General features: G+C 38.9%; 1 protein-coding gene across 1 annotated transcript in view; it reads right to left on the bottom strand.

The window, feature by feature from the left end:
• Window positions 1–1,117: 1,117 nt before the first annotated feature.
• The window catches only part of LOC137325131 (endophilin-B1-like), a 30,964-nt gene continuing 13,573 nt past the window's right edge, over window positions 1,118–18,508 (bottom strand). The window contains exons 5-9 of the mRNA XM_067989875.1: window positions 18,387–18,479; window positions 6,448–6,537; window positions 5,981–6,081; window positions 4,544–4,775; window positions 1,118–1,694 (exon numbers count right to left, since the gene is read on the bottom strand). Coding sequence (XP_067845976.1) covers window positions 1,587–1,694; window positions 4,544–4,775; window positions 5,981–6,081; window positions 6,448–6,537; window positions 18,387–18,479 — 624 coding nt within the window. The 3' untranslated portion in view covers window positions 1,118–1,586. The remainder of the gene's footprint in view (window positions 1,695–4,543; window positions 4,776–5,980; window positions 6,082–6,447; window positions 6,538–18,386; window positions 18,480–18,508) is intronic.

Here is an 18,508-nt window from a genome sequence, read left to right as displayed (position 1 = left end):
CCAATGTGTGTGTTGAAAAGTATTGGCTGGAATTCTGTACGTTTTTTGGGACTACAAAATAGGAATAAAACCCGAAGATTCTCGGCCTGCATATGTTCCCATAGCCCTTGGAAGCGATAATTTTGGCACTTTGTTGGCCAATAGGTCCAATTCCCCACCACTCCTCTGAATTGAAGTGGGGAACGGGAGAGGGAGAGTAAAGACACCACAGAGTGAAGGGCACCGCGTTCCCTGACAGTGCCTCTCATCTGTCTCGAGTTTCTGCTAGCACTAGAGATGGTCGTGATTGACTGTGGTGGGGCAGAGGGCTGAATGTTTCTGACTAAAAAAATCTCTACCTTGCATGGAATATTTTGATCCTGGAGCCAAACAGCCTTATGTTTGAAAGATGCTTCCCTTTGGTAGGTGCATCACAAACCTGTCAGGGGGTGAAAACTGAAAAATGGCTCTCAACCTCTGTTGATGCCATTGGAAGTTGGCATTGCTATCACAAATACTGTGGCTGATAGCCAAGCACCTCCAGCTTCAAATGGTGCCAGTATCAACATCAGGACCAGTGCCCCCATAGTGGCCATCTTAAAACCAGCCAGCCAGCCACATGCTGTAAGAGGCTTCCTATAGCACAAGACAAAGAACTGAAAAAGCCCATGAGAGAGATTTCTTAATGTGGTCTATTCATCTTTTGGATGAGATGTTAAAGCGAGACTCAGCCCACTCTCAGGTGGACGCAAAAGAACCCTTGGCACTATTTCGAAGTGCAGGGGAGTTCTCTCCAGTGTCCTGGCTAATATATGTCCCTCAACTAAAACCTAAAAAAGATTATCTGGTCATTATCTTGTTGTTGTTTGTGGGATCTTGCTGTGTGCAATTTGGCTGCCATGTTTCCTACATTATAACAGTGACTACACTTCAAAAGTACTTCATTGGCTGTGCTTCAGGACATCCTGAGGTAGTGATAGGTGCTCGATAAATGCAAGTCTCTTTCTTTGAGCATTTTCACCCAAACCATACACAATCCCACAGGTTCACAAATTAAATTAAAGTGTGCTATTAGAGTGTATTTGCTAGCATGGTTCTAAAGTCCAAGTACATCACAATTATAAAACAGAAACAGGTCTTCTAGCAATTTGTTTTATTTTGGCAATGCTGTACATTAATTTTAACATTTAGTAAAGCACGTGTAATTTAAGCGCTAAATTCCATGTTTTTGGTAATAAGAAAATTTTAGAAATACAGGGACTTTGAATTCAAGTTGGTTTAATTAAGAAATGCATTTCTGACCATTAAAGTAGGCAAGTTATTTTAGTTAATGAACTATTAAATAGAAAATGAAGCAGATATCTTGCAGCAAATAATATTGATGGCACAAAAATATTAAAAGTTTTCAAAAGCAAGGGCTTATATATTCACTTTGATGAAGTGTTCAACATGCAAGTTTTGCCATACTTGTAATTTAACTGATCCCTAACATTTCAGGATAACTTGTGTGGAAGACATTTCATTTCATAAACTCCTTTATACAAAGTTAGCTGCAATTAAATATATTGCAATTACAACCAATATGAAAGGCTCAGATGGTCACATGTTCAGTTTAGCAGCTCCAAATACGTAATGGGGACTTTTCCTTTCTGATTTCCTCTTTCACCCACCAACCAGTCAGAGTCCATCCCCGGCAGACTATAAACTGTTATTACCTACAACAAAAACAAGGTCTATTAATCCACTGGTTGTGGCAGAGAAGGGGAAAGAGGCAAGAGAGAAGAGGAGAGAAAAAGGTGGGAGAGAGAGAAAGGAGGATTGAAAAGGAGGGAGAAAGTAGAGAGAAATATCTAAATTGCAGAACAGAAATTAAAATTACAGTCCACTTGGAACAACACTGCATGCTCTGTATTGAGAGAAAAGCCATAACAAGGAGTATCTACTCAATGGGTCAAATGCACTTCGAAGAGTGAACATATGCACATATGATCTTACAAAATATTCACGTCAGTGTAACATTAGAAAGTCCTGTAAAATATATATAAAACACCAAGTTCAGTTCAATTTCAACCTTTTGTGATAACCCATCAGAATTCCCTGCTTAAATGCACTATATCCATAACAGCATTCACTACAACTAACCATAATTTCCAGCCCCATGATAAACTTCACCCCCATCCTCAGCCACTTGGTCAGGCTGAACCAGATCATGTGAAACTTTGGTGTCCTGTTTCACCTAGAGCTGAGCTCGAGACCCCACAAGCTATATCCATCACCAAGACCACTTACTTTCACCTTCACAACAGTGCCCACCTCTGCTCCTACAGCACCGCAACCCTTATTCACCCTTTTTGTCACCGATTCAATTTCTTTAGTATATTCCTCACCAGCCTCCCATCCTTCACCTTCCATAAACCCCACATGATCCAAAACTCACTTGTCCTTATCCTGTACCCGTACATCCATCACCCCATCCTCACTGATCTGCATTGGTTCCCAGACACACAATTTAAAATCCTTGTTTTCAAATTTATCCTAGGCTTCACATCATCCTACCGTTGCAACCTCCTCCAGACTTGTATCCCTTTCTGCACGCTTAAGTCCTTGGACTCTGGTCTTCTGTGCATTCCCATTTCTCTTTGCCCTACCACTGGTAGCAGAACCTACAGCCGCTTTGACCCTACTCTCAAACTCCCTCACTAAACTCCTCTGCCTCTCCTTTTCTCGTCTCCCAATGTCTCCTTCCATAGCTCAGTAGTCATTGCCTCAACTGTTCCTCTTGTTTTTCTACCTGTCCCGGGATATTTTCTACATTAAAGGCACTATATAAAAGCAAGTTTTTGTTGCTGCACTGGAACAAGATTGATAAGGAGCCAATTTCTCTTCCTGGTTTCTTAGCAGAAGTATATCAGGCTGAGAGGTGCAGAAGTGAAAAGGTGGCAAAAATGTGTTTATGCATATATAAAACTTCCATCATCAAATAGGTTTAGATTCTAGCTGCTACTCAAGGATCAGCCAGATAGCCAATATGGCTATACCTGGGCAACATTTCTTATTGGCAAAGAACAGGAGGTCACATTTACTGGTAATTCTTTGAAATTAGGATGCAGAACCATTGAACCGTAAATTGTATCAAGAGTTTGGAATACAGCCAGCATTTTACTGGAAGTGGCAGAATTTCATTTGGAGCACCCTAATATCCCTGTGCTGTTGTAGTTAAGAGTGCAGTAATGGGTTATATCAATAGCTAAGTTCAACTGATTTTGTTCTACAGCATTCAACAAAGTACAAATGCAATTCTATATGCATCAGCTTATACTGAAGTACCATTCAAAATTCAATAATCTCAAGTTACAAAAACTCATACATTGAGGAAATAAACATGCATTTAACCACCTGTTTTACTGTACATTTTACACTTAGCTAGTCACAGGCAGTTAAATATGGTCCTACTGTATTTTTAGCTAGAACAGCTTTAAGTGCTTAATAAAAAAAATGGCTCAAACACACAAATTTAAAGAAAAATTGATAGCTTCCCAAGGGAATTATCGAAGTAACTCTAAAAAGCTAATCACAGTGAGGCAGAAACAGGACAGAAAAGAACTAGGAGTGAAAATAAGGTCCAAGGAAAGATACAATTAAGATAGATTTAATCAATTTAGATAGATTTAATTTGTACCCCAATCTTCTATCCTCAGGTCCTATTTTAGCATTTTCTCTCTAAAAATCAAGCTCCACATTTTGACAGTGCTCTCCAGTTCAGAGTCCAAGGGACCAATAGATGCATGATTTAAACGATCAAATTTGATCAATTAAAATTACTTGGCTTCTTGAAGGTTCAGCTGGGTAAGACATTAAGTAGCTGAGCCACAAAGACCAGGAAGGCCCTAGGAGCACCAAAATTGGCCATAGCACCCTTGGGACAGAAAGAGCAACAAAAGAAAAATGATCAAGATACCCGTTCCCAAAGAATAATGGCCCCTTGTATGAGGTATGAAAGGCCCACCTTCCCCCATGGAGCGATACCTAATGTTTTCAGCAGCGATGGGGTAAGAGTAAAAAAAAAGCCAAGATAATAAGAACATAAGAAACAGGAGCAGGAGTCGGCCAATCGGCCCCTCGAGCCTGCTCCGCCATTCAATAAGATCATGGCTGATCTGATCCTAACCTCAAATCTAAATTCATGTCCAATTTCCTGACCGCTCCCCGTAACCCCTAATTCACTTTACTTGTAGGAAACTGTCTATTTCGGTTTTAAATTTATCTAATGATGTAGCTTCCACAGCTTCCTGGGGCAGCAAATTCCACAGACCTACTACCCTCAGTGAAGAAGTTTCCCCTCATCTCAGTTTTGAAAGAGCAGCCCCTTATTCTAAGATTATGCCCCCTAGTTCTAGTTTCACCCATCCTTGGGACCATCTTTACCGCATCCACCCGATCAAGCCCCTTCACAATCTTATGTTTTAATAAGATCGCCTCTCATTCTTCTGATAAAACACAGAAACCCAATTCAATGAGAAAGGGGGTTCATAAACATATCACATTTGGGCACTTTACCACTCACCTCATCAGCCAGAAGTGACAACTCACTACTGTCTGCAGCATCATAATCGTAGAGAACTCGTGCCTTTCTGCTGCCACTAGAAGACAGTTTATAATCAGTGATGCCAGCTGTGGCTATTGAACAGTTTGGTGTGGACAATGGGACTGAAGATGCAGAAAACGGGGGCACATTGGCAGGTAAAAGTGGAGCTGAGGAAGTCTGATTGTTGTTGGAAGAAAATGAGGTTGGAAAACTAGAAAATAAAATGTTAAGCATTAATACAGGGGAAACAGCAAAGAATTCAGATATATCATACATCATTATGCCCTTTAAATATTTTGTATTTTAGGAAAGCAATGTGGGAGAGGGCAGAAATCAGTGACATCACCAGAAGCCATGTATCAACATATTTTATATTAAATTTCCATTTAAATCATTTTGCCTGTAACTTGCAACATGGCATAGAATCTATATCTTGCTCATGGTGCTAACCATAACTCAAGTGACGAGTTAGATATTAGAATAGGTTCTCCTCAGTAGATGTCATCAGATCAGCCCACCCATGGGACAGATCATACTCCACAGATTATGTATGCTGTTTCTACATCAACTCAATCAACACAACCTCCCAGGCTATCCTTGTACTGTCTTGTCTTATGAAGTGTTACTGTGTATCACATGGACATGCTAATGACCAGTGAATAATGAACTGAGTCAACAACAGTACATGTGGTAAAGTATGAACAGTTTGAAAGAGTAGTTCATTTAATGAGTTACGTTTTGCAAAAGAAAGCAAAAAAAAGAAAGCAAACCTTGCATTTATATAGCCCCTTTCATGACCTCAGGACCTCCCAAAGCACTTTATAGCCAATGAAGTACTTTTTTTTGAAGCGTAGTCACAGTTGTAATGTAGGAAACCCGGCAGCCAATTTGCACACAGCGAGGTCCCACAAACAGCAGTGAAAGAAATGAGTAGATTATCTGTTTTAGGTGTTGGTTGAGGGGTAAATGTTGGACAGGACACCGGGAGAACTCCCCTGCTCCTCTTCGAATAGGGTTGAGGGATTTTTTTACATCCACCCGAGGGGGCAGACAGGGCCTTGGTTTAACGTCTCATCCGAAATATGGCACCTCCGACAGTGCAGCATTCCCTCAGTACTGCACAGAAGTGGCAGCCTAGATTATGTGACTGGAATGGGGCTTGAACTTATAACCATCTGACCCAAAGGCAAGAACCCTACACCAACTGAGCCAAGGCTGATCAATAGCAGCACATGAACAGCAAAGGCATTCCACAAATACTCATCCAGAACAATTTATTTTGATCAGAAAATTGGTTAGTCTGCAGCTCTGCACAAAATCATGCAGTGAAAATGTAAACATTCTTAAAAGCTACTTTAATCCAGTGAGCTGTCATATAATGGGAAAATAAGTTTTTAATCTGAAAACCTTTACTACCTTCCAAGTTGCTTCTGTAAATCAACCATATACTGGTAACATTGTGCATAGTACGTCATCTGGGCCTCAACATAGTCATGCAGACAGCGAAGGTGATGTGCCTATGGGGGAGAGGAACAAAGAATATAGGAGTGGAAACACATTGGTCAAAGGTTACTAAATCAGCTATTTAGATTTTTCACACAAAGACAAGAGCTCAGAGGAGTGGGACTAGGACTAATTGGGGAGCTCTTTCAAAGAGCCGGCACAGGCACAATGGGCCGAATGGTCTCCTTCCACGCTGTAATCATTCTATGATTCTAAAGACAAGAGCTAAGAGACAATTTAATTGCTTTAGAGTGAAATGATACATGCAATTACCAGTCATGTTTTCACTAATTTTGTTAATGGACATCGGCAGGCAACTGGATGGAGATCTCAGCACAATGAATACAGTAAGGCCAGTGACAAGGGTGAGGAGAACTTACATGCGTACTGCTTATTCCTTCAAGCAAAAGTCTTGTGATCTCAGCTTGGCGGTCAAATTCACTTTGTGTAATCCGCATTTCCTGTTCAGCCTGTGTAGAAGGATACATCGTAGGAGTAAATAGATGTTCAGGAATTAGAACAAGTATATATTGTTTGGGAAAAAAACAGCACTTCTACTTTTTAACCAAACAATACCTGAAAAATTCTGCTTGCAGAAAAATCTTAGATTATTGCACTGCATTGTGGTTTAATAACAAATATAAGAGTCTAATTAGTTTCTGACCATTTACCTCCCCACAAAAAAAACTTAGTGGACATCATTTGATATTTTAAATTAAGATGGCAGCAATAACCAAACACTAACTTACAACATTGAGCATTTTGTTATATCCTTAAGTGCTTCAGTTACAGAAGTATAACAATTACACTTGGAATGCAACTACTACCATTGTTTGCTGCACATCAATCTGACAGTAAGCTATATCAGTTAATTGTACAATGAATTAAAAACGTCAATTTAAAAGCACACTCAAATTTAAAATTAAGTGAATAAAATAGTACGGTGACTGCCCCCTCAAAAATCTTGCAATAAAATCCAATAGCCAGCTTATATTAATTCACAACAGGTTTTTACTTTATTCAATTACGGATTCAGCAAAATTAACAACTTTTTCTGTTGCGTACCTTTGTGCACACTTTATTGTAATCATATGAAACATTACCTAAAACACAAGCTTTCAAATAGGGCTCCATAGATCATTGGGTATCAGCCCATCAGTAATCAAGTTTTTGTACTTTTCTGTACTTCCCTGACGAGCAGGCTGTTTCTATATATTAATAAAAATGTTTTCTACAATAACAGTTTTCCTTTGGGTAAATGTGTCTTTTGCAAGACAGGGTCCCCAGAAGGCGGTCAATCCTTTGCAGGAATTTCCACAACACAGAAAAATTTGAAAGCCGCGGATCTAAAATGTAGTTATTATAGGCTTCATGGAATCTTAGCTGTCAATATGGATAATACCTTTAAGGGGAATCGACTAAAATGATTTGTCCAAATGAACACAACACATGTAGAGAACAAATTGCTTCAAGTTCCAATTTTTACACACATTCTGAAGTAAACTGTATATACACGTGAACCTATAGATATCATAGTAGGTGCACACCTTGACTTCACATCAAATCCTTCAAATTACACTACATCACAACTGTTACTGTGAAGGGAAACAGCAACCGATTTTAAAAATACCAAAATTAAATCAGATTGTACAGCACACAATTAGTATGTCAATGCTATTTGTTAGTGCGCTGAAATACAAGTTCTCTCTCTCTTTTCCCCCCCCCCTCCCCCTAAACAGCAAATTCTCAACTTTATCCTTTAGCAAAGTCAAGCTATGCCACTCTCATGCAGCCTACTAATGTCTGACTCAACAGTAAGTTGGCAGATGTTTCAGTGCAGCTCACCTACATCAGAGGGAACGTGGAAGAGACACAGACCTATAATCCAAAAGGCAAGGGACTCAGTTGTAATTATATAGGCATTGCTGCACCATGGCATCCTGAAGCTCATTCACTGCTACAAGTATACTGCACTGGGAAGAGGAAGCCATTTTACAACAGCAGGACTACCTTTCCCTAAAAGAACTAATTATTGGCAAGCTTTTTTAAAAATTAATTTGAAAGTTATTTACTTACAGCTGCTACACAAATACCAGATGAACAAGTTTTTTTTTTAAAAAAAGCAATTCAAATATCACACTAAGTTACAGTGCCCTAAACACTTTACAGGTTTCAAGTTTATTATTGCAAGAAAACAGCTTTACTTTTACTTACTTTTGTCACCTCCTCTGCCCAAAGCTGTTAAGCATTTAAACAAACAACAAAGTCACTAATTTGCAATATATATGTGGAATGCACAAATTTTATATAAAATTGATGATTGATAGACAGGTGTAGTATGCTAATAACCACTCAACAACACAAGAACCATGACAGTGATATACACCCATGAAAATAAAAATATGACATGAACTTGAACACAGCCGCTGTAAGCTCTTAATCTGAAGGCTAGTTTTGAATTTCAGGTTAACATTTGTGTAGGTCTTTGCTCGATTCAGATATTGTAATTTTAAAAAAAAAACTTGCTTCCTAAATTCAGAATATTTTGAACAAAATATTATGTTTTCCAGGATTTTGAAAATTTAAAAAACATCTTACTTTTGAAGCATCAAAAAAAGGATACCTTCAACACAGCATTAAATCAATAAGGTATATTGACACACACCATAACAACAGTCCTCAGAAACCAAAGACTGTGTATACTATAACAGTGTGCTGCAACAAAAACCTATTAATGCATGAAAAGCAGAAACTATAGGCCTGGGTGCCTAATGGCAAACAGCACTGTAAACAGAGGCTTATAAAAACATAAACCCTTTTCTATCTAAATTGCTATGATTCACTACACCATTACTCCTACAATGGGAGAGTGGGCCCGTACAATGGATTCCCCCATAGCCATCACTTCTGCTTCAACTGACTGATCTTGTAGAAAGATGCCCACTGTCAGAGAGAATCCAATAGGTTTTGCTCTCTGAGGCAGCTATCTCATGGTCTGAGGATAATGAAATTGGAAGGACCAAGATGGGAATTCAAATATAAGCCTCTCAAATGTCCAAAGCTCTATAAACAGGCTATGCCAGCATCAGTGCAAAATTATTTCATTGCATACCATAAAATTATGGTACAAAGGTAAGCTGTTGAAAAGGCGTCAAAATGATTCAAGGCTTGAATATTTTTACCTCATCATAATATTTGCATTTCAGGAATTCCTAAACAGCTGTTTAAAGCTCAAGTAGCATCTTTTGAAACTATAAGGGACACCAGTGATGTCAATAGCTGTTTACCTAGCTCAACTAACCAATATAGTGGATTTCAAGGTAGTAACCTACCATTAGCAATGTATTAAGGAATATAAATATCAATTAAATATCAGTAAAATTTCAAAGGTGTTCAATAGGAGAGACATGGAGAAGCTGTTCCCACTTGTTGGTGAGTCCAGAGCAAGGGAGGTATAAATATAAAATAGCCACTAACAAATCAAATAAAGAATTTAGGAGGAATTTCTTCAGAGAGTGGTGAGATTATGGAACTCGCTGGCACATGAAGTGATTGAAGTAAACAGCATTGATGCATTCATGAGGGAGAAAGGAAGAGGGATATGGGGCAGGGTGGGAAAAGGTAATTAGAATGGGAGGAGGTTTGTGTGGAATATAAAGACCTGCAATGACCAGTTGGACCAAATGTTTGTGCTGTAGATTCCATGCAATACTGCCAGCTACTTTTTTTTTAAAAAAGGTACTGCATTGAAGCACTTCACTTGTAGTATAAATTCTGTAACATTACACCAGTGTTACAGCATGTGGGTTTATATGTTTGCACAGCAAATTTTCAGTCTCAGCCAAGCTGTCCACAAGGCAGGAAGGCAAGCAGACAGTCAGCAAACAGAGGAGTGGCATTTCCTACAGGGAGGAAGAGACAACTTGTAAAGCGCATGTACCTCCCAGCAAACGTACACATTAGTCTGAGAGTAGGGTACCCACCTGCCCGGAGTTAAGCAAAAAATGGCAGAAAAAGTAACTCTGAAAAACATGCAAGGTTTGTAACAGCATGACAACTATCCCACTGGAGGGTATACTGAGCACATCCCTACAGTGAAAAGGGGGGGGGGGGGGGGGGGGGAGGGGGGGGGAAGGAAGAAGTAGTGACCTCGATTGCAGTTGCACATTTTGTAGCAGTGGCATCCAAAGCAGCTTTGCCACAACCCCTAGGGAAGGGATACAGCACGACAATTCTGAAGAGGGGCAAAAAAAGCAGCTGTAAATTCACCACTAGATGTCTTACTAACAAGTTTTCATTATTGTGCCGAACAATAAAAAGTGTTGAGGGTTAACGTTGGACACTTTCACTGATATACCTAAATGACCATTAAGAACTGTCAGTTCTGGACAGCAGCTGGGTTAGATCAATTTTAAACTTTTGTTTAAAAATAGTGCAATGTGAAGTGTTTTCACTTTGAATCGTAGCATCAGCTGATATTTAAGTATAGCTTCATCCATACTTTCACCAACTCCCAGTGACTATTAAAGAGCTCTAACTTCAGGTCTTATTACTAGTTAAAAACCTCCTTCAGTACAGTGAAGGATGACCAAAATCATTGGTTATCCAAAAGATACAGTGACTAAGTATTTTAATTCTGTATAAGACTCCAATTCTGAATTTTTTGTAAGCAACTTTTGCAAATGTAAAGAAAATTTCATGAGACCGTTCGGTACTGAAAGGGTTAATACCAAAATTATACAATTTCAGAATATCAAAATTATATAATTTCAGGGGACATGGGAGGGTTAGAAATGGTGATGGAATAAACACAACAAAGATAGCTATACCTCCTCTTGCTATCAAAAGGCATTTACTCAATGACACCCAAGACATAGGACTTAAACAAGAACTAAAATACAAACAAAGTGAAATTCTTCCTTTAGAAGGATACTAGAGATGTATCCATTTTAAAATGAGCAGTTTTTGCCTCTTTACCCCCACCCCTCAAAAAATGCTTGCACATGCACACTTGGGAATTGTGGGATCAGCTCAATATTTAAGAGAGATACTTCAAAATGCAGTGGATGTGATAAATGGAAACCTTCATTTCAACATTCTCTATTCGCTGCAGCATTTTACAGCTGAAAAGCACAATCCCATCCAGAGAAATATTTGAGGCATATTTGGGGAAAGAGCAGGGGAGTGGGACTAATTGGATTACACAAGGAGCCGGCACAGGCACGCTGGGCTAAATGGCCTCCTTCTGTGCTGTATCATTCTATATAATCAGAGGGGAAGGGATGTTAAAATATTGAACCTGGGAGAAAAAAGAAATCTAGAAAAAAACTGGAGTAAAATAGGAGGAAGAACATTTTAAAATAGGAAAACAAAACTTCCAGATGTTCTGCTTTGATATTATCTCATTCATCAGTTTACCTAAGGTAACAAGTACAGTCTTGTCAACCTGGGCTGATAGCAAGAGTAAGCATTCAAGTATAAAGTCAAAACACACAAGGCCAACAAACCTTCAGCCATGTTACATGCAGCAAGTTGAGCATGTAAGAGAAATTTACCATAAAGTTGTCTCCTTCAGCTTCAGAAGCGTTTAGTTGCTAGAACATTCAGGTAAAGTAGACAAGGACAAGAGACATTCATATTAGACAAATTACGTTAGGTTAAGTGGCGAAGCTGAAGAGGCACGCATTGTATAAATTATACTTTAATCGGTAGTGGATTCAAGTCCTAAAAGTGCAATTCTTAATACAGTGTGGCATAATTATGTGCTGTTCTATAAACTTTTGTCACAAATTTCTTCTTTTCACCCCACCTCCCATGAAGCATCGACTCTTACTGGGGTACAGTTCCACAAGTGGCAGTGCCTTGCCTAACTGACCATTTTTCACGTGAGGTGAGAGTCGGCCAGCTTTTTGGCTAGAGCCAAGCCTGATTTGTCTTCTCACCAATCAGCCACGCACACTCACCAGTAGAAGGCGCTAGCAATCTGGTGTTGGTACCGGCTGATTTTCCTTTGCTTAGTCCCAGGGTACTGATGTGAACATTAGCATCCCAACTGCTTTACTAGCCGAGGTTTGCCAGCTCCCCGAACCTGAAACCATCTGATCTGTATACTTAGGTCTATGTATCTATTAACTTTGTATTAAGGCATTAATCTAGATTAGAATTTGGTCTGGGCCCCAACCTGTTGGCTGCAGCTACTATAATGTGCAATAGCAGTGGAATTAAGTTGCAGCATCCTCATGTCTAGGCAAGATATGCATCAATACATCACTCTGAACCATGCAGTGTCAGAAAAATCACACCATGATTACAGATCTATCACCCTTTTAACCATTCCTCAATTAACAGCGCCATGCATTTTTAAGGGAAGTTATTTTTGACCTCCATTTAACTCAGTCAAGATTTTGTAGCAACTTAAATCATTATGCAGTATCAAAACTAACATTTTGGTTTAATTTTTGCACTTAAGGTAAAAGATGCTAGTGTTGAGAAATTGAATTTTTTCAAACTGGCTTCAGGGTTAAACACTCCCACGTCAGGTATAGCACTTGCCAAATGCAGAATGGTCTCTACAGTGCTCCAACTACATGCTTTAACCTCTATTTCACACATCATTCACCATTACTAAAATTTACTGGAACACAAGGTCAGGGACGAGGAAAGGCCTTTTGGCCCATCAATGGTCATCCCTCTAGTACATTAACTGTGTCTTTGGAATCTAAATGTACTTTGAATAAACCCAATGTCTTTGCTTCTATTACCTTGCTTGGTAGATTATGCCAAATATTTCTCACTCCAGGCTTTTCCTGCTATCTGTTAATTTAATTTTCATTAATTTCCATTTATGTCCATGGTCCTGCTTACTTTGAAGTAATAATCTGTGTTTACCTTATTAATCTATACCAATATATTTTATGCTTCAATGAGGCCCCTTTTAACTGTCTTCTATCCAGACTGCAAAGCTTAAACCTCTGTTTTCAGCTAGAAACTCTTGGCTCCAAGTGAAATAAGTTTGGGATAGAGAGCAATAAAAAAGGCTTTTAATGATCAGTGCATAAGGCTTTAAACTAGAAAGATTTTGGTGGGGGGGGGGGGGGGGAAAGAAATCTGGTAGCAATAACAAAGCTTAAAGATAAAAGAAAGATGAGTGTAAAGGCCAGACCAGAATAAGGAATAAAGATAACGAACAGTCAAGGAACAAATACAGTTATAAAACAGAAGAACAGGACTATTAAAAATAAATTAAAAGGAACTATTAAAGATGAATTAAATTGCCTGTACAGCAACGTACACAGCATCCAAAATAAAATGGGGAACTGAAGGCAATAATCTGTAGCAAGAAACCAGATGTAGTAGGAATAACAAACATGGTTACATTAAAAAAAAATAGGACTGGCAACTAAATATTGCAGGCTATAACAATCAGAAAGGATGGGGGGGTTGGAGTAACAATAACATAACAGCAGCAGAAAAAAGGGACATAATTAACAGAAGGATAGAAATAGAATCCATATAGATTGAAATAAAAGATAAGGGATTGATCACACTAACAGGGGTATACTACAGGCCACCTAATAGTGGAAAGGTGGTGGAGGAAGAAACATATAAGCAAATATATGAAATGAGCAAAGGAAATAATCATGGGAGTTTTAACTATCTCCAAATAAACTGACAAGAGGTACGTAAAATGGGTACAGGGAATGGAGTTTTTACAACGTGTGCAGGACTCCTTTCTTACCCAGTTATGTAAAAAGCCCAACAGGAGAAAAGCACTGCTGGATCTAGTAATGGGAAATGAATCAGAACAGATAAGGGCAGGGGAACATCTAGGCAATAGCGACCACAACATAATAAGGTTTAAGATAAAGATTGAGAAGGACATAAGTAAGACAAAGACCAAAGTAATAAATTGGAAAAAAGCTGATTTTCAGGGGATGAGAATGGAACTAGGGAAAATAAACTGGAAAAATTTACTGATAAAAGAACAGTGGTGAACATTTAAAACTGCGATCAAGTGAGTCCAGGAGAAATATATCCCACTAAAAGACAAGAACAAACTAGCCAGTAATGATACACTTTGGATAAAGAAAGAAATAAGGGCAAAATTGAAACTAAAGAAAAAGACATACACTAAGTACATAGACAACAAAGGAGAGGATGACAAAAGGGAATACAAAAAGGTTAGAAGAGAAGTTAAAAAAATTAGGAAGGCAAAGAGAAACTACAAAATTAAATTATCAAGGAATATAAAAAGAAATAGTAAATTATTCTACAGTCACATAAATAACAAAAGAAAAACATGATAGGGATACTAAGGGATACACATGATAAACTCACAGGTAATGTCAACGGAATGGCAGAAATATTAAATAATTACTTTGCCTCAGTATTTACCCGGGAGACTAACATGGTGGGCATGACATTAGCAGAGGAGATCAAAAATGTATAAAGACATTTAAGATAGCACAGGGTGAGATAATGGATAAATTAATTAAACTGAGAGGATAAAACCCCAGGTCCAGATGGATTGCATCCGCGCATATTAAACACGGTAGGGAAGAGCTAGCACACGCACACAGATGTAATAGAAAAACATCTAGAAACCGAAAATATAATAAAGAATAATCAACACAGATTTTAAAAGGGAAGGTCATGCTTGGCCAACCTTATTGAATTCTTTGAAGTAACAGAAAGGTTAATAAGGCCATAAAAAAAGCAAACCAAGCACTGGGGTTCAATTCTAGAGGGATAGAACTGAAAACCAGAGAACTTATGTTAAACTTGTACAGAATCTTGGTTAGACCACAGAGTACTGTGCAGAGTTCTGGTCTCCATATTATTAAAAGGATATGGAGGCACTGGAGAAGGTGCAACAAAGAGTTTTGGTATCATCCTAGTAAATAAGAGGTTATACCTATCAGGAAAGATTGAACAGGCAGGGGCTCTTTTGTCTAGGAAAGAGAACTGACCTGATAGTCGTCTTTAAGATTATGAAAGGGTTTGATAGGGTAGACGTAGAGACAATGTTTCCACTAGCAGGGGAGACCAGAACTAGGGGCCATAAATATAAGACAGTCACTAATAAATCCAATGGGGAATTCAGGAGAAACTTCTTTACCCAAAGAGTGGTTGGAATGTGGAACCAGATACCACAAAGAGCAGTTGAGGCAACTAGCATAGGTGCATTTAAGGGGAAGCTAGATAAACACAAGGGAGAAAGGAAGGATATGCTGATAGGGCTTTTCTGGAGTATAAACATCGGCATAGACCTGTTGGGCCAAATGGCTGTTTCTGTGCTGTACATTCTATGTAATTCTGTGCAATGTATTTTGAGGTGGATTCCAATGCAGGCTCCAGAGATGAAAAAGAATATGCTCCACATAGCACCTATTTCCCCAAAGGTCGTACCAGTAACACATTTAAAGGAACACTATCATCTCACTTCTTAAATGGGTCCATTGGTAATAATTGAAGCAAACTAAAATAAAGTTATGATAGATGACCGCAGGATTTCAAATAGGAATTGGCTTTTTCCATTTCTCCCTACAATAGTGGTCCTGTCAACTAGGATATCAAAGTTTAATAAAATGTGCATATAAGCAACTGACACCTAACATAATGATCGCCACATCACAGTCACTTGGAAATATTTCACTTTCCTTCTACCTAAGTGACTCAGTTTTAGCCATATCATTAAGGCTAGCTCCTGCTCACCAATCATCCGTCCTCATCCACTTTCACTGGTTCCCTATCTCCAGCGTGTTGATTTCAAAATACTTATCCTCATTTATAAATCGCCTCATCACCTGGTCACTAAAGCCTTTTCCAGCCCTACATCCCAGTTTGTATCCCTCGCTCTTTCAACTCTGACCTATTGTGTTTTCTCTCCCCCATTTCTTTGCTTCACTATGAGTGGCCTTCAGCCATCATATTCCTGCATGTGGAACACTCTCCCTAAATCCTTTTGCCTTGCATCTCTCCCATCTTCAAAAGCCTTCAACCAATTTTTTTTTTTTTTTTTTTTTTTTAAAAGACTATGCCTTCAGTCACCGCCTCCAATATTTCCAACTTTTGCTGGGTCACCATTCCCTCAATCACATTCCCCTATCCCCTGGGATATTTTGCTATGTTAAAGCTGCTATGTTGTTGCACCAACTGATACAGCTGGCCCTAATGAGTCTAAAACAGAGAGCCTTTTAGTAGGTGGAAGTAAAATGGAATCTCTATGTGGTGATCGTCACCTGCTGCGCTGAAGAACTTCTTAATGAACCTCCTAGTTTCGGTGAGAATCTTTCTCCTTGCTCTGGCATGCACTGTGGCAAAGAAGGAAGGTGCACAAAAAATTTCCAGACCTCTGCCAAGACAGCTCACTAACATGCAGAGACAACACATTCTTCTCTCCTCCTCTTTCTCCCTACTCACTACCACCCCTCAATCCCCTCCACTATGTGCTTATCCACACGGACACAGCGGAGGTCAAAAATCCAGAAATTTCAAGGACTGCAACACAAACATTACTTGCATCCAAAGCAATAATGTGCCAGCTTGAATTATCCTTGAATTTTTTAGTTACAAATGTACTTGGGTTCAATTTAGCCGTTGCATAATCTAACTGTTTTAGGGATCAAGAGTTTTGAATCTGAGAAAGACAAATTAGAATATTTTCGAAGTGGTGAGAGACTAGGAACTATGCAGGATAAAGGGATTTGGGCATCTATGCGGAGGCCATTAAAAGCAAGTGCACAAGTACAAAAAGTAATCAAAAAGGCTAATGGAATGTTGGCCTTTATCTCAAGGTGGCTGGAATACAAAGGGGAGGAAGCAATGCTTCAGTTGTATAGAGCCCATCGGGAGTACTGCATTCACTTTTGGGCACCGAACCGAAGGCTTTGAATGGGCTACAGTGCAGATTCACCAGAATACCAGTGTTTAAAGTGTTAAAGTAGAAGGACTAGTTTCATAAACTTGGTTTGCAGTTTCCTCTTGACTGAAAAATTATATAAAATTCAATGCATGGAAACAAGACAGTTCATAATGAATGCACAAAAATAAGTGTTTAGTACATTGTGATTCAAACCCTGCTATCCAAGTTCTCAGTAAATAATCCCCATCTTCAGTCCATCTGGCCTCGATGCTTCAGCAGAAGAGGGGAAGCAAATGGCTAGCTTGGGATCACATTATGTGCACATTATTTATGCATTGAAAGGAAGACTTGCTTTTATATAGCGCCTTTCACGACCTCAGGACGTTCTAAAGCACTTTACAGCCAATGAAATACTTTTGAAGTGTAGTCACTGTTGTAATGTAGGAAACGCGGCAGCCAACGTCTGTACAGCAAGGTCCCACAAACAGCAATTTGATAATGACCAGATAATCTCCATTTTTTTTTAAAAAGTGATTTTGGTTGAGGGATAAATATTGGCCAGGAAACCGGGGGATACTCCCCTACTCTTCAAAATAGTTGTAAACAATTTTACAACACCAAGTTATAGTCCAGCAATTTTATTTTAAATTCACAAGCTTTCGGAGGCTTCCTCCTTCGTCAGGTAAACATTTACCTGACGAAGGAGGAAGCCTCCGAAAGCTTGTGAATTTAAAATAAAATTGCTGGACTATAACTTGGTGTTGTAAAATTGTTTACAATTGTCAACCCCAGTCCATCACCGGCATCTCCACATCATGACTACCTTCAAAATAGTGCCATGGGATCTTTTACGTTCACCTGAGGGGACAGACAGTTTAACGTCTCAACTGAAAAACAGCATCTCCGACAGTGCAGCACTCCCTCAGTGCTGCACTAGACTTTGCGCTCAAGTCCCTGTAGTGGGACTTGAACTCTCAACCTAACTTAGAGAGAGAGTGCTACCACTGCGCCAATGACAACTAAACTGTACACAGTATGCTACACATCTGCATTAGTCAGTACTGTATTTACATTTCAGAAAAATACTATTCACAACATCCTTGAGAAATCCATTCTGGCATTTTGAATCTACTTAAAACATTGCTAGGCTCTGTATTAAGTCAAAACTTGGCACAGATAAGTAGTATCATATTTCAATCTCATCCTTATTGCATGCTTAAATTTTCAAACCAAACTGCTGTTTGTCATACAAAAATTATACATACGATTATTTGCATTCTGAGAATGGTCATTTCTAGTACTTTCATATTTAATCTTCCAAATTATTTTTAAAGCACACGGAGCCTCACTAGTTGGAGGCTTTTCTTCAAAGTAGACTCTAACTTGAAGTTTAAATTATGTAAGAAGATACAAAAGGTTATGCACTCAATTACACCAGTTATGTGCTTCACTCACAGCTGAACGAGCATCCGAGACCTTTGCTTTCTTCAGTCTTGCTTTTGCTGCATCTAAATCCAATCTTTTATTCTGCAAGAGTTTGCGTTCTTTCTGAAAGCATCAATTGATCCTAAACATTA

This window comes from Heptranchias perlo, chromosome 9, assembly GCF_035084215.1.
Source record: "Heptranchias perlo isolate sHepPer1 chromosome 9, sHepPer1.hap1, whole genome shotgun sequence".
Classification (NCBI taxonomy): domain Eukaryota; kingdom Metazoa; phylum Chordata; class Chondrichthyes; order Hexanchiformes; family Hexanchidae; genus Heptranchias; species Heptranchias perlo.
Note: the sequence above shows the minus strand (reverse complement) of the source record. Positions and strands in the feature narration are given on the sequence as shown.